Source organism: Diabrotica virgifera, chromosome 1 (genome assembly GCF_917563875.1).
Source record: "Diabrotica virgifera virgifera chromosome 1, PGI_DIABVI_V3a".
NCBI lineage: Eukaryota > Metazoa > Arthropoda > Insecta > Coleoptera > Chrysomelidae > Diabrotica > Diabrotica virgifera.
In genome coordinates, this window is record NC_065443.1 from 312,957,386 (window position 1) to 312,973,473 (window position 16,088).

The following is a 16,088-nucleotide window of genomic DNA, read 5'->3' on the forward strand; positions in this document are numbered from 1 at the left end:
CCCGTGAGTAATGACCCGTGAGTAACTTCAGCCCGTGAGTAATGAAATATTACTCACGGGTACAGTAATGGGTACTATTATCTATGAAAAAATAGCAAATAATGAGCATGTTATTAAACGGTCGTAGAAAAAAATTTACTTGAACTTGACTGACATTCCATTTTTATATTTTTCATCAAAAACTGTATCTGTATCTCGTAAACTACGGACCGTACAGAAAATCTAGTAAAACATAAAATGTTGTAAATTAAATTTTCTACAGTTTTATTTGTATTACTTTTTCTCAGCAAGTGACCAACAAAACAGATATAAACAAAAATAAGTGAAAAGTAAATAGGGAGAAGTGTATTTTTGAAGTGTGTAAAATAAATAATTCCTAGCTGAGCACTTTCGGCTTACAAAGCCATCTTCAGAGCTATGGTCAAAAAGTTCAAAATACCACTATGAATTGAGATGGATCCCATGTATGATATAAATTACTTCTAGTTCTTATGCAGTTTTTTATTTGATGGAAAAAAAACCTTGTCTGACTGTTGAAAAAATGCTCAACTTTGCTGTTGTTTTTTGAGGTCGGAAAAGTTAAAACATCTATTACAAGCACAAAAGACTTTCACACGAAAAATTACATTACATATAACGAATATTTGATCATGGTAAGGTCAAGAAACCTTACCATCTGAAGTCTACGGTGTCAGCGTGCAGAATTATTCTGCATGCTGCATGCAAGAATTTTTTGGTTGATTTATTATATTTTAAGTAATTTTTTGTGAGGTTATACAAAACTTCGATTAATTTTTTTTCTTTTTCTACATATTGTTATTCTGTATTCGTTTAAATAAAAGAAAATATTGCATATAATAATTTATTAATGTAATAAACACACAAATAATTACTATATATAGAATTGAATATCAATCACAGTCACAGTGTTTATTATATTTACAAGTATAACAGTTCCAGTTGAGTATCACGCCGCAACATTACCTGAAAAATTTTATATATTTGAGAAATTAGAAAATTTATATCCAATATATTTACATGAAACTTAAAAAGAGTTTAGCAAATATTCGTAGAAGAAAACTAATGAAAAGGGAGATTTCTTCTATAGCTTTATCTGCCATAGATTGATCTATGCCTTTCTTTCATATTTTTGTAGGACTTCCTCTTCTTCTTCTATTTATGGGTGTGTAATTTAATGCTCTTTTTGGCCATCTTTCCTCTGGCATTCTCATAACATGACCATACAATAGCAATTTCTTTGTTTCTATTTGGTCAACCGTGGAATATACACTCTTTGTCCGTCGTCTTATTTCCTTATTTGGTGCGTGTTCTAATCTAGATACCCTGCATGCTCTACGTAAGTAATTCATATCCGCACTTCTATATTTTTTTTCTTTTCCTGTGAGTGGCCAACACTCTGCTCCATAAGTTATAATAGGTTCCACAATTGTTCTGTAGATTGTTAATTTTGTGTTCAGGTTCACCGTGATAGACCATAGTAGACCATTTAAAATACCAGTTGCTTTCCTTCCTTGCTCTATATTATGATCTATGTCTCTTTTTGTAATTCCTTCTTCTGATATTTTGCTTCCTAAATATCTACATTCCTTACATTTTCTCATAGTTCTTAATTCTAATTCCGTATCTTCGGTTTCCTCTCCTATTCTCAAATATTCCGTTTTCTCTATGTTCGTACAAATGCCCAATTTTTCATACTCGATCTGTAACTTTCTTAGCATATAATCCATATCATATTCATCGTTGGCAAGAATTACTTGGTCATCAGCAAACAACAAAGTTTTTAAGCAGTTTTCTTCAATCAATATTCCCATCCCAGCAACTGTTTTCCTCCATTGCTCCAGAGCTTTCTGGTTGTATATTTTAAATAGTGTTGACGAAAAGCAGCACTCTTGCCTAAACCCTTTGTAACAGGGAATGGTTTCGACATAGATTTTCCCTGTCTAATACAGAGCTTTTCGGATTTTCATACATATTTTTATCGTCCTCAAACTTTCAAACAGTCTCCTTAAAGGTTCCGTGCCGTAGGCTTTCTCCAGATCAATAAATGTTAGTTACAGTTTATTTTTAAACCAAGACGAGTAAACTAAAAAGACTAATTCACACCCAAGAAAGTCACTAGAAATATCACCAAATACATCTTCTTTTTTGGTTGATCATATCGGCTTTCGACGATAATCCATACATATTATACTATACTAATACGACGCTAAATAATTATAAAAACAACTGTTTTTGATATAAAAGTAGACTAAAAATCTAAAAATTAAAGTAATAACGCCAAAAACACAATAAATCGCCGATAAAACTTAATTAACCTATAAAATGCCAGAAGTGTCAAAATTTTATAAATGTCATTAGTGTCAAAATTTCGTAACAGTGGAGTAAACTTGCCTGAGACTGGACCAATTACAAATGAGCATTACGGCGCGGTAAATTTGAATTACTCCTCTTTGTTAAAAAACAGACCATAGTAGTAGACGGATCCTTGCTTTTCTTTTCTCTTTTACTTGTTGCATCACGAATATATTATTTATTATTTTTCAAAAACCCATCGAATGACACCAAACACGATCTCCACTCCACACTCTGGAGGTGGGGTGGGGGTACTTTAAAATCTTAAAGATGAATCCCCGTTTATTATTGCAGGTTTGGATTCCTCATGAAAAAATAAGTATCATTTATCCGAAAAATTTTTTAAAATTGTTGATCGATGGCGCTAATAAATCGCATTTTTCCGATTATAGCGCCATCTATCAACAATTCTAAAAAAATGTTTCCAATAAACCTTACTCATTTTTTCATGAGGAATCCAAACCTGTAATAAAAGACGGGGGTTCCTTATGAAGATCTTAAAGTTAGCTCCCCTCCCATCTCCAGGGTGTGGAGTGGGGGTTGTGTTTGGTGTCATTCGATAGGTTTTTGAAGAATATTAAACACATGTTTTTTGGTTTTTCATATGGAAATGTATTTCTCGATATATTAGACCGTTTCTATAATTTACCTATAGTATCACGATACATTGAAGCGTTTATTTGAAAAACAACAAATGTCCATTTTTCGCTAATTCGACTTTATGTATTCTTCTCATAGAATAGTAGTTTCTTTATCTATCTGACACATTCAGTTGTGTAAAAATCCCAGATGTCCGGAGTAAACTACATAGAACATTTGGAGAGTTGTATAAAAACAACAGAAGTCTGGTAAGTTTTTCTTGATTTGCCAAAATTTTATTTTTTGGACAGGTGTTCTTAGTCCAATAAACGCCTCAATAGTTTTTACCGATTATAGTGCCATTTATTCAGAATTCGAAAAAATGTCTCGAATAAAAGTTGCTTATTTTTACATAAGGAATCAAAACCTCTGTAACAAAAAATGGCAATTTAAATTTAAGATTTTTAAGTGACTCCCACCCTCCCTCCTGGGAGTGGAGTGGGGGGTCGTGTTTAGTGCCATTCGATAGATTTTTGAAAAATATTGAACACGTATTTTTCAGTTTTTCGATCCGACGTTAATTTCGCGAGATATTCGACCGTTCCACTACTTTTGGGACACCCTCTAAGTATAATATTATAAAAGGGCTGGATTTACGAAAATAGATTAATATTAAATAGTAAAAAGTTTACACTTACTGTTATAGAGATCATTCCATGGTTGAACTTTTCCAGAACCAAAGACAGAGAAAATAATTCCACCAGAAAGATAAACGCAGCTACCAAAGTAAAATACGATTTGCCATTGAGCTGGATTATACTGAAAATTAAAAAATTGTAAATGTAGATAACATAATATTATCATATTTGTATTAAAAACGTCCGCTTCGTACGCTAGAATGTTGTTACGTAGTTAACTGTCTGCCCCACAGTGGCGTGCTGGCCATATAAACGAATCGGTGCAATCACCGAGAGGCCGCGGCCTCTTGAGGCCGGTCAAATAAGTTTTTTTTCACAAAACATTTTAGATGCAACAATTTTTTTTTTAATTTCTAATTGAATGATATTAAAACATTTCAAAAATATTTTATTTCCATACATAGTGTTCGAGCCATTTGAATAATATTGCATTAATTCCAGTTGTCTGTTTTATACACCTGTATTTCAAAACGGTTAAAATATTAAGACGTTCAATTGAGTCATGAATAGGCATTATTCGGCGGATAATATAAACAAAAAACTTTTACACAAAATACGACTCAGCAATTGTATATATTTTGTTCAGATATGTGTTTCTGGGAGAAGTTCGTTAAGTATTTTTGGATGTTTTCGGTTTTGCTTCGATTTGGAGTGGACAGAACCAGACGGTGTATAACGTTTATCTTAAAATAGGCGAGGATAGATCCATTAAAAATATATATTTTATGTATAATATAGATTTTATAATCATCATCATTCTCTTTGCCTTATCCCTATGCGGGGTCGGCTTCCCTAATTGCATTTCTCCACACAATTCTATCTTGGGTCATATCAATGTTAATCCCCTTTACCAACATGTCCTGCCTTATCGTCTCCCCCCAGCTCTTCTTTGGTCTTCCTCTCCTACTCCTTCCAGGAATCTGAACTTCAGCTATTCTTCGTATTGGGTGGTTAACGTCTCGACGTTGAACATGACCAAACCATCTTAACCTATGCTCTCTCATTTTGGCATCAGTTGGTGCCACACCTAGACTTCCCCTAATATACTCATTTCTAATTTTATCCTTCTTTGTCACTCCACTCATCCATCTAAGCATTCTCATTTCCGCCACATGCATTCGCTGTTCCTCTTTCTTTTTCACTGCCCAACATTCAGTTCCGTACATCATAGCTGGTCTTATGGCTGTTTTATAGAATTTTCCCTTCAGCTTCATTGGAATTTTTCTGTCACACAACACACCACTCGCTTCTTTCCACTTCATCCATCCAGCCCTAATTCTACTGCATGCATCTCCATCTATTTCTCCATTACTCTGTAATACCGATCCTAGGTACTTAAAACTATTGCTTTTTACAATCATTTCACCATCCAAAGATACCATTTTATTTGTAGTAGCTCCATCTTTAAATGAACATTCCAAATACTCTGTTTTTGTCCTACTAAGTTTTAAACCTTTTTCCTCCAGAGCTTGTCTCCACTGTTCCAGTTTTTGTTCTAAGTCTCTTTCACTATTTCCTACTAACACGACATCATCAGCATACATTAAGCACCATGGAATGTTCCCCTGTATTTAATATAGATTTTATAATATTTTCTATAAATGGAAAAACAACTTAAATAAATCTGCTATCCAGAAGATGCAATACTAATGTCTCAAAGTGAAGATGATTTAGAACGTATTTCTCTCGCTTGTCGTTTCCCCATTATTTAGGATCGTGATTTCCACCAATATTCCTAACAATTTTATTCCATTACTCTCTATATTTAGCTGCTCTAAGAGCTTCGCAGAATGACTTTCCAGCTGAATTCTTAATTTGATCGGACCATCTAGTTGGTGATCGTCCTCTTGATCTTCTCCCCGGAACGTTTCCAGAAACAATTAATATCTCCAAACTATCGTCACCTATGCGAACCACGTGACCGAAGAATTGCAGAATTCGTTGCAGATATATTGTGGAGAGCCTTTTTTTTTAATTTCGAGTTGGTTTAGAATGGAAACGTTTATCCTATGAGCTGTCCAAGGTATGCGCAGCATTCTTCTCCAGCAACACATCTCAAAGGCATCCGCTCTCAAAAGCACCACACTTGCACTCAAAGAGTCCAAGTATCTGCCCCGTATTGAAATATTGAGAATACAACGGCATTCACCAGTCTCATCTTGATATTTTGAGAAATAAATCTGTCTTTCCAAACTTTAGTTAGGCGATTCATCGCATTTTTTGCAATACCAATACGTCTACGAACTCCTACTTCACAGTTACCATCGTCAGTTATACTAGACTCGAGATAGACAAAGATGTTTACTATCTGGTGTTCCTGTAATATGTTAATTAGTTGAATAGTGTCGAATCTGTCGAACATCATTATTTTTGTCTTAGCTTTATTGATTTTCACATCACACCAACTTTATTGCTTTCGTACTCAACTCTTCGCAGGATCAAACATTTCTAACAACGTATGCTGCACCAATTTAACATAACATGGATTCATGGTTATAACAGCAAATCCAATAACATGTAAATTGGAGCTGGAGGGCTAATAGAACAAGTGATGGAGTTTTAATATCTAGGCATCACATCATCTAGCTACGGAAGGCTCGAAACAGAAGTGGAAGATCAAGTGAATAAAAATATTGGAAAAGAAATGAAAGGCAGAATTTACAAAATAGTCATCAGACCAATGCAGAAACACGACCCGACACGGAGAGGACAAAAAAATTGCTCGAAACAGCGGAGATGAAAACCCTTCGAAACATCGATGGTAAGACTCTATGGGACACAGAGCTAGAAGTACAGATGTACAATGGAGATTCAAGGTGGACAATATTAATAACGGAATAAGAAACAGAAGAATAGAATGGAATGAACTCATACGCCAAATGACAATAAATAGTGTAGTAAGGATAGCGAGAGACAGTTCCCCAATAGCAAGACGATCAGTGGGAAGACCATGAAAACGATGGAACGACAACTTACTAGAGGCACATTTAAAAAACAGGCAGTCATATTTATACAAATATCAGAAGAAGAAATATTTTTGTTTTAAAAATAAGAAACAAAAATTCTGATAATAGAAGGTAAAATAAGGATGGGAGGCCGCTTTTCTATAAAATCACCGGGCCGCTTGAAAAGTTCCAGCACGCCACTGCTGCCCCACACCCATATCCAACAAACATTGGCATCACATACCTAACTAGTCCAGGGCGCATCTGTTTTGAGATGGACGTTGAGAGGTGACTCAAATTTTTTTGCAGAAATTGCTTAAAAATAACTCAAATAATAATATTTGAGTTATTCTCCCTCTCAGAAAGGCCCGGAACATTGTTTAAATAATCAAAATGTCAAAAAATTAAGGAAAAATTCATATTTTTCTTTGTTTTTTGATTATAACTTTAAAAGTATTCATTTTCGAGAAAAGTTGTACTGATATAAAAGTTGCATAATTAAATTTCCTACAATATGGAATTTGTTAAAAATTTAAAAAAATAGTCACCCTAGTTACCAAATAGCAATAATTGCGAAAAAACCATACAAAAACAAGTATTTGCATTTTACGTTTTTCAACCATTTATGCTACACATAGGACCTTTGTATTTCACCCAGAAAAACTGTATGATACAGTAAAACAATACTGTAAATTTCATTAAGATCGGTTCAATAGTTTTTGCAAAATAAATTTTGCAATTCAGCTTTCGCAAAAAAAATTCATTTTTTCAAAATGTTACAGGACTGAAAATAAAGCAGATAGCAAGTTGAATTTTTTTTTGCTTATAGAAGTGTACTGTACCTTTCATTTGCAATTTGCAAAATTAAAATCGATTAATTACCACGGCGTCAGGAAATTTTTTAAATAAACCTTAATTTTTGGTGCTACGCGCAGGAAAACGGTGTTCGATTCACACAAGTTGATTTCCACCAAAATTTCTTCCAATCTTTATCTAATATATTATTTTGTTACTCTATATTTTGTTGTATTTTAATATTTTAATTCCACCAAATCAAACTAATTTTATTATTGTTTGTGAAATATTGTTTAAACAATTGCATATGTTTAAAAATAATAAACTTTTATTCTCTAAGTTAAAATATATGAACAAAGAAAGTGTTTGCTAATAAAAGTGTTATTTCAAAGGATAGAGTATGTGTTTTTATTTTGCAATAAACAAATTTATTTATTTATATCGAAATGTAATAAAAATTAAAATGTATGAATCATTATCAAAGGTCATTGGAATGCCCAATCAGAGCAAACTATGCGCTGTCCTGCGCGTAGCACCAATAATTATTGTTTATTTAAAAAAATTCCTGACGCCGTGGTGTTAATCAATTTTAATTTTGCAAAATTGCAAATGAAAGGTACAGTACACTTCTATAATCAAAAAAAAATTCAACTTGCTATCTGCTTTATTTTTAGTTCTGTAACATTTTGAAAAAATGAATTTTTTTTGCGAAAGCTGGATTGCAAAATTTATTTTGCAAAATTTATTGAACCGATCTTGTTGAAATTTACTGTATTGTTTTAACATATCATATAGTTTTTCTGGGTGAAACGCGAAGGTCCTACGTGTAGCATAAATGGTTTAAAAATGTAAAATGCGAATACTTGTTTTTGTAGGGTTTTTTCGAAATTATTGCCATTTTGCAACAAGGGTGACTATTTTTTAAATTTTAAACCAATTCTATATTGTAAAAAATTTAATTACGCAACTTTTATGTCAGTACAACTTTTCTCGAAAATGAATACCTTTAAAGTTATAATCAAAAAACCAAGAAAAAAAATCGAATTTTTCCTTAATTTTTTGACATTTTGGTTATTTAAACAATGTTCCGGACCTTTTTGAGAGGGAGGATAACTCAAATATTATTATCTGACTTATTTTCAAGCAATTTCTGCAAAAAAATTTGAGTCACCTCTCAACGTCCAAATGTACTAATATTTTTACAGATGCGCCCTGGTCTAAACGGTATACCTTTCGCACCGTTCTGGAAGTTTGTACCTGTCTAGCAATGTGTACTATGGATTAACTCAGTATCTATTCAGATAAGTAAGATACACTAAGCGGCAAAATTAAAGGAACACCTTAAAAATGGGACATGTTAGATGTCTCTAATTTCCTAAACCTGTTGTCCAATTTGAGCAAATTTTATTATGTTATAGCCTTATTATTTAAGAAAATTGATGTAATAATATTGTTTCTAGCCAGATAAATGTCATTTATACCGGGTGTGATAATCATATTGTGTTTTTTGAGAAATAAACAATTTAATAGATGTCAAATTGTTAACACTCAAAAAGTGTCTGTGGTAGGGGAGCCCAAGCGGGGATTTTTGCAGTTACTCGAGCGCGTCAGATTATCATATGGCAGAAACCAGGTACCCTGCAGATGTACCTCTACCATGTATTGGCTCTTAACACAGGGAGGTTCGTTAAGGGGGGCTCGAATAAAAATATCTATGGTTAAAAATACTCGAAATTGTCAGATTAAGATAAGGTAAGTTAAGTACATGCAAGAGAGTGTATATTTCAAAAATTTGACGATTTGTGTGGGATAAGAAAATAGGTGAGTCAAAAAGTTTCACAAAAGAAAAGCGAATATTTCGCGAAATGAACGTCAGATCGAAAAACTAAAAAATACGTCTTCAATATTTTTCAAAAATCTATAGAATGGTACTAAAGATGAAACCCCACGGAGAGGGGTGGGGGGTAAATTTAAAATTTAAATACAAACTCCGCGATATTTCGCAAAATGAACATCATATCGAAAAACTGCAAAATACACTTTCAAAATATTTTTGAAAAATCTATCGAATGGTACCAAACACGACCCCCAACGGGGGCGGGGTGGGTGGTTACTTTAAAATCTTAAATGGGACCCCAAATTTTTATTGCAGATTTGGATTCTTTACGTAAAAATAAGCAACTTTTATTCGAGACATTTTTTCTAATTATGGATAGAAGGCGCTATAATCGGAAAAAACCATTGTTGGAAATGGAAAATTAAATTAAAAAATGACAAGCGCCCGCTAAAATGGAAAATTTTTCTTAACTTTTTTTGATTTTAGGACCTACTCTTCACAACCCAATAGGTCCCCATAACGCTCGAGTGACTGCAAATTTAGCATACTTTACTCCCCTACTACTGGTTTGTTGTAAAAATTAGTAGATATATAATTTAAAGTTTTAATTAAGTCCGTGTTTTTTTATCTATTACATTATCTTTTTTATGTATAACAATATCTGGGACACGTAATGAGGGGACAGCGATATGAAATGCTAAGACTGATAATACAGGGAAAGATAAGAGACGGAGAGAGTATAGGAAGATGGAGAGCGCTATGATTGAAGAATTTAAGGGACTGATTTAAATGCAGTTCGATAGAACTCTTCAAAGCAGCGGTAGATCGAGTAAAGATAGTGATGATGATATCCAACCTCCGATTACGAGACGGCACTTAAAGAAGAAGAAGAATCAGTTAGTCAGTCAGAATAGAATATAGTCATTGTCGTCTCAGCTGGGTACAATTCCTTGAACTGAACCAACAATAAAGTACAGATCTATAAATAAGTGCATTCCTGATAACCAACCCCATACGTAAGGGTAACATCTCTCCTTTTTACCATAAACGGAACGAGTTTTACCTCCAGCTTCCCGCCGGACGAGTAGAATATTCTATCGCTTTCCCGGAGAGGTTGACTAAGTATAAATAGATAAATTGTGTTGACATGGAATCAGTGATATTTTGATTTTAATAGTGCCCGTTATAAATGTAAAATAAATTGTACAGAATAATTAGATATAATAAATTATTAAATTTTTTAGTATATATGTTAGTGTGTAAATAAGTTAAAAATAAATAATAGTAAATTAAGTGTTGTTAAATAAAATAATGTTTAAACTTGTCTCAATATCAATAAGTATTACTTACTTCGTCAGAAACCAAAAATTCTGCTATCAGCGGTGCGAATATAGCAAAGACGTGAGAAAATGCATTGACAATTCCTTGAAGAACACCGGCATGGTTAGGTGAAAGATCTACGCTGTTGATTAAAATGCTACAAATTTGGGCACCTCCTGTACCGACTGCAAGAAATAGCAGAATCACACCCTTGACAGTATTTTCTTCGGTACATTGAGCTAGGAATACAAGTGAAATCGCTGGTCCGAAGGTACCTAAAACAAGTTATTTCCAGCTTATTAAAGTGGTTTTTTTTCTGAAAAATGGCTTTGGCGGAGCCAATTAGCCAGATTAAAGTGGTTAAAGGTTAATAAATATTGTTGAAGTCTAGGAGAGCCGTCCAAATTACTCTCAATACTCACATCCTCGAATACAATGACATAAAGTAGAGCTGGGCAATACCCGGGTACAAGTATCCGAATTTTGTACTGTAAGTACATTTTGGGTACTCAGTACCCAGTACCCAAGTACATTTTCAATAAAGTACTCAGTAGTCGTACGCATAGCATATGGGCTAAAATACCCAGTGCCCGCGTTTATTATACGAGTACATTTTCCGAGTACTTTTTGCAAGTGTATACTTGTCAGGGTCTAGGACGTTTCATCGCCGCCGTTTCGATGCCGCTAGATCGATGCCGATGCCGGCCGATTCATCGCCAGTCAATTAATCGCTATCTGATATATTTCCGAATTTTCGACAGTTACAATTATTAGTTATTTTTAGTATTAATTAGGAATTCTAGGAAATGCAAGATATGACGGCGATGAAATGGCCTGGCGATGAACCGGCGGCATCGAAACGGCCGGCGATGAACCGGCGGCATCGAAACGTCCCATTCCGACTTGTCATTGTCGCTGCATGTGGGAGAGCAAATTAATAGCAACACACAAAAACGCCGTTTTCAGTATCAGTTCATTGCTGGAAAGACATGCATGTGTTTACGAATTAAGCAAGCAGTTTCTAAAATATATAAGGATGGAAGGGTTAAAATTCCGTGATCTTTAAAGTAACTTCTGCAATGTGTTGTTCTTCTGAGGCCAAACAGATATCTTATTCCTCTTTTTTGTAATTTAAAAATAACATCAAATTGGGCAGCTGTACTAGAACTCCAAAAAGGAAGACCATATGGAAGATGAGACTCGAACAAAGAAAAATAATATGTTATTTTAGATGATAAATTGAGTTCCTTCGAAACAGATCTTATAGCCTATCAAGAAATTTTACAGAATCAACAGTAGCGATCTAACTGTTATTAAAAAGAAAGGGGTGAAGAGCAGCTTTATAGGATAATGCTACATGCATCAAATCATAATGCTATCTACGTTAAAGGAGAGTAAATTAGAGTCAGATCAGGTTTTTATCATAGACAGATCAGAAGTTATAGTTGCATGAAGAGTTGCAATAATTGAGTTGCTCCAAGTGACACTGGTATCATACTGGTAGCAAAAAGAAAATTTCTTTCTATCGATTTTTATATTAGTGGTGTCATTTACAAAGATAAGGAAAGTAGAAGACCTAATACTAAACCTTGTGGTACCCCACATACAACGTTTTTGAGACTAGAGTCAGTATCATTAGCTCTAACCAGTTGTTTCCTATTATCCAAATAAGATTGAAACCAATTCAAAGAACTACCTCGAGTTCCATAGAAATTTAGTTTTTTTTATCAAAATGTCATGATTTACACAATTAAAAGCATTGGCATAGTCACAGAAAAGTGGCAGTATAAAGATTATTGTTTAGTGCTTGATAAACCTCATGTAGTACAGAAAACATGGCGTTAGTGGTACATTTATTAGTTAAAAAGCCGAACTGATTTTGTGATAAAATGTTGTTATCAATGAAAAAGGATATAAGTCGGGTTTTTGTGAGTCTCTGAATAATTTTGAATAGTCTCTGAATAATTGCAGGCATTAGATTTTTCACCACCTTTATGAAGAGAAATAATAATGGCTGCCGTTAGGCACTCTTGAAATTTACCTTTTTCAAAGGAATCATTAATTAGTGAGACGAGGATTTCCAACATATGTTCTGGAAGATTTGAGAAGAATTATAATTACAATAGAATTACAATTGCTTGTAATTATTTTGCACTCTGTATATGTCAGCCGAAAGTGTATAAGAGACGAATACGGAGCAAAAAAATTTTAGAACATATGTATAGAGCTGGATCCCGCGTACCAAAAAAAATTGATTGATAGCAAGCTAAAAATTTGTTAATAGCTTAACGGTGTCTAGTCGGACAAACTTTAATGTATGGGAACATTGGAACAGGGGAAGTTTTAATTGTGGAACATGTTAAAAATTTGGAACGTCAGACTACGAAAACGTTTCATGTATTTTGTCGGACAGAACTTCCAATTGATTTGTTACCATTTCATTATATTTTCATGCGAAAATCAGGTTGCTGTTTATCACCAACTGGGCATTTTAATGAGTGGAACACGAAGAACATGTCAAATGGCAGGAATCATGTTGGTTAGTAATAGCAGTGTGATTTTTGCATGAGAGTTTAATGAAAGGGTAACAAATCAATTGGATGTTCTGTCCGACAAAATACATAGGACATTTTTGTAATCTGACGTTCCAAATTTTTAAACTGTTCCTCAATTACAACTTTACCTGTTCCAATGTTGCCCTACATTAAAGTTTGTCCGACTAGACACAGTTAAGCTCTTAACAAATTTTCAGCTTGCTTTTAATCAACTTTTTTTGATACGCGGTATCCAGGCCTAATAGCTTAAAACTTAAAAATTAGTATAAAATTCAGTAAAATTCAAAAGTTATGGTGATCAAAAAAGGGCTGAATAGTGACAAGACAAGCGTTGATTTTTTTCAGTTTTAAAAAATATAGCTTATAGTAGGGGAGAAAAGTATGCTAAATGTGCAGTCACTCAAGCGTTTTGGGGACCTATTGGGTAAAACATCGTATATCCGATTATAGCGCCATTTATCCATAATTCTAAAAAATGTTTTAAATAAAAGTTACTTATTTTTACGTAAGAAATCCGAATCTACACTAAAAAATGGGGGTTCCTATTTAAAATTTTAAAGTAACCCCCACCCCACCTCCGTGGAGGGTCGTGTTTGGTGTTATTCGATAGATTTTTCAAACATATTGAATAAGTGTGTTTCTGAGTATTGAATCTGATGTGCATTTCGCGAAATATCGCGGGATGTATTTAAAATTTTAAATTTATCGCCCACCCCTCTCCGTAGAGAGTCGTGTTTGGTATCATTCGATAGATTTTTCTCGACTCACCCATTTTCTTACGCCCCGCCCAAATCGTCAGATTTTTGAAATATACACTGATTTGCATGTACTTCACTTACCTTATCTTAATCTGACGATTTCGAGTTTTTCTAAGGATTGATTTTTTTTTCGGCCCCCCCTTAACGAACTTCCTTGTGTTTGGAGCCAATATATGGCAGAGGTACATCTACAGGGTACCAGGCTTCTGCCCATATGATAATCTGGCGCACTCGAGTTAATGCAAAAATCCCTGCTTAGGCTCCCCTGCCATAAAACTTATATGTTTGCTATAGTGGGTTCAGGTAATTTCTTAATTATTTAACAATTTGACGAGAAAATGCGCCCTTTTCCCTACCTTCGTCTTCCAGTAAAAAATGAAGCAATTAGGTTACTATCTATCCTAACTCTTTAAAAGCCTTAAACCTTAATCTGGAGATAAAAGTAGGGCTCCTAGGATGTTATATCTTTTCAATATTATACTAAGGAGTTGAATTATGGACGCTCCTGAAGCTATGGAGAAAAAACTTAAAGCCTTCGAGATGTGGCTCTGGCTATACATGCCAATCCTAAGGATATCATGGACGGACAAGAAAACCAACGAGACCGTATTATGAATAATGAGGAAAGAAAGAGAGGTGATGTTTACCATTAAAAGCAGAAAGTTAGAACATCTCGGATACAAAATGAGAAACGGCACTAAACACAGATTACTGAAGGTAATCCTTCAAGGAAAATTATTCGGAAAGCGTGGAATTGGGAGAAGAAGACTATCATGGTTAAAGAACCTGTGGAAATGGTTCTCCACAACAACTAATCTAATTAAAGCATCAGTTAATAAAATAATTATAGCCAGAATAATAGCCAATATTCTAAATGAATAGGCACCAAAAGAAAAAGGTTATATCTATATTAAAAAGGCCTATCTGGATAAAACACCTTTAAAGCTTTAAAATGGCGATGTATAAATGTTGATTTACTATAAATGTTGATTTATAATTTGTTGAGCAGAAAAGTATAAAAAATTCATCCATTCGTTTAAAATATAATTAAGAATAAAAAAACATTTTTTTTTTGTAATATTTAGTAAAAAAAAGGAAATTACAATGACTCTACTTGGGTACCATTAATAACAGGGACAGCTATTATATCAAACGAATTTTAAAAAAAGTAAAAAGAACACATTTCCAACAAACATAGCAACTTTTTGATTATAAACAAATTGTACGATTTTTTTGCTATTGTCCGGGAACAACTATTTTTTGATATTCGAAAGTTGACATTTTTTACTAATTAAAAGTTCTATAATTAATGACGAAGTTGTTACCTTTTTAAAAATCTGCGATATCAAAAAACGCATTATCCACTTCAAACTCGAGTTTTAAACTATATCCCCGGTTCTTGTTGATCGATTTTGACGAATGTCTTTATAATTTGTATTTACTATTTGTGTACATTACGAATATGCCTTATGTTATAGCTATTAAGGTACGAAGGGTATTATAAGGATAATAACGCTTGAGGTCAATGGTGTCTATCCCGAGGGCCTTTGGCCCGAAGCTTTTTTTTTCTTAAAGTGTGATCAAATCAGTTTTAATAAAAATGCTCATAACTATAAAACACTCGGTATAACCCTGGTATATCAGAAAAATGTAGAGAAACCAGATTTTGAATAAAATACAGGATGTTATGGAGGACCAAGTATATTTCTTACTAATTTTAAAATGTGCACATTAAGAGGCTACACTAGCGATTAACAGGTAGCAACAAACGCGGTCCAAGATTGCGGCTGTAATTTTAAATATTTTTTCGAGATATTTGGCACACATATTCGTAATATAATAAAGAATGGCGGTACAGAGCCCAATTTGAGAAATATATTAGTATGTGGAAATTACTCTGTAATTAAATACAATATTAAAAAAACGAGCCTTCACCGCCATTGAGAAGAACAAAATAATAAACTTTCTTCAAATAAACTTTTTTATCCCATGCCTAGATTTTGTGTCATTTTGGCCCTACTAATATGTTTTATTTCTAACAAGAAATCGAACATATTATAAATAATAACTAATTAGGCAACGTATATAAATTGTCACTGTCATTTTGACAAACCTGCGTCAGATTTTCTCTTATCTGTTCTGTTATCTTTGTCGATATCTGTTCAGTGCAGTAGTGTGTTATTTTAAGAATTCGTTATTGTTGTTTTATAGGAAAGTAGTGTTTATTT

At 33.6% G+C, this 16,088-nt stretch overlaps 1 protein-coding gene across 1 annotated transcript in view; it reads right to left on the minus strand.

The window, feature by feature from the left end:
- Positions 1-848: 848 nt before the first annotated feature.
- LOC126886133 (putative inorganic phosphate cotransporter) overlaps positions 849-16,088 on the minus strand; it is a 39,572-nt gene continuing 24,332 nt past the window's right edge. Inside the window, exons 7-9 of the mRNA XM_050652979.1 lie at positions 10,578-10,822; positions 3,651-3,771; positions 849-984 (exon numbers count right to left, since the gene is read on the minus strand). Of these exons, the coding sequence (XP_050508936.1) occupies positions 968-984; positions 3,651-3,771; positions 10,578-10,822 (383 nt within the window). The 3' untranslated portion in view covers positions 849-967. The remainder of the gene's footprint in view (positions 985-3,650; positions 3,772-10,577; positions 10,823-16,088) is intronic.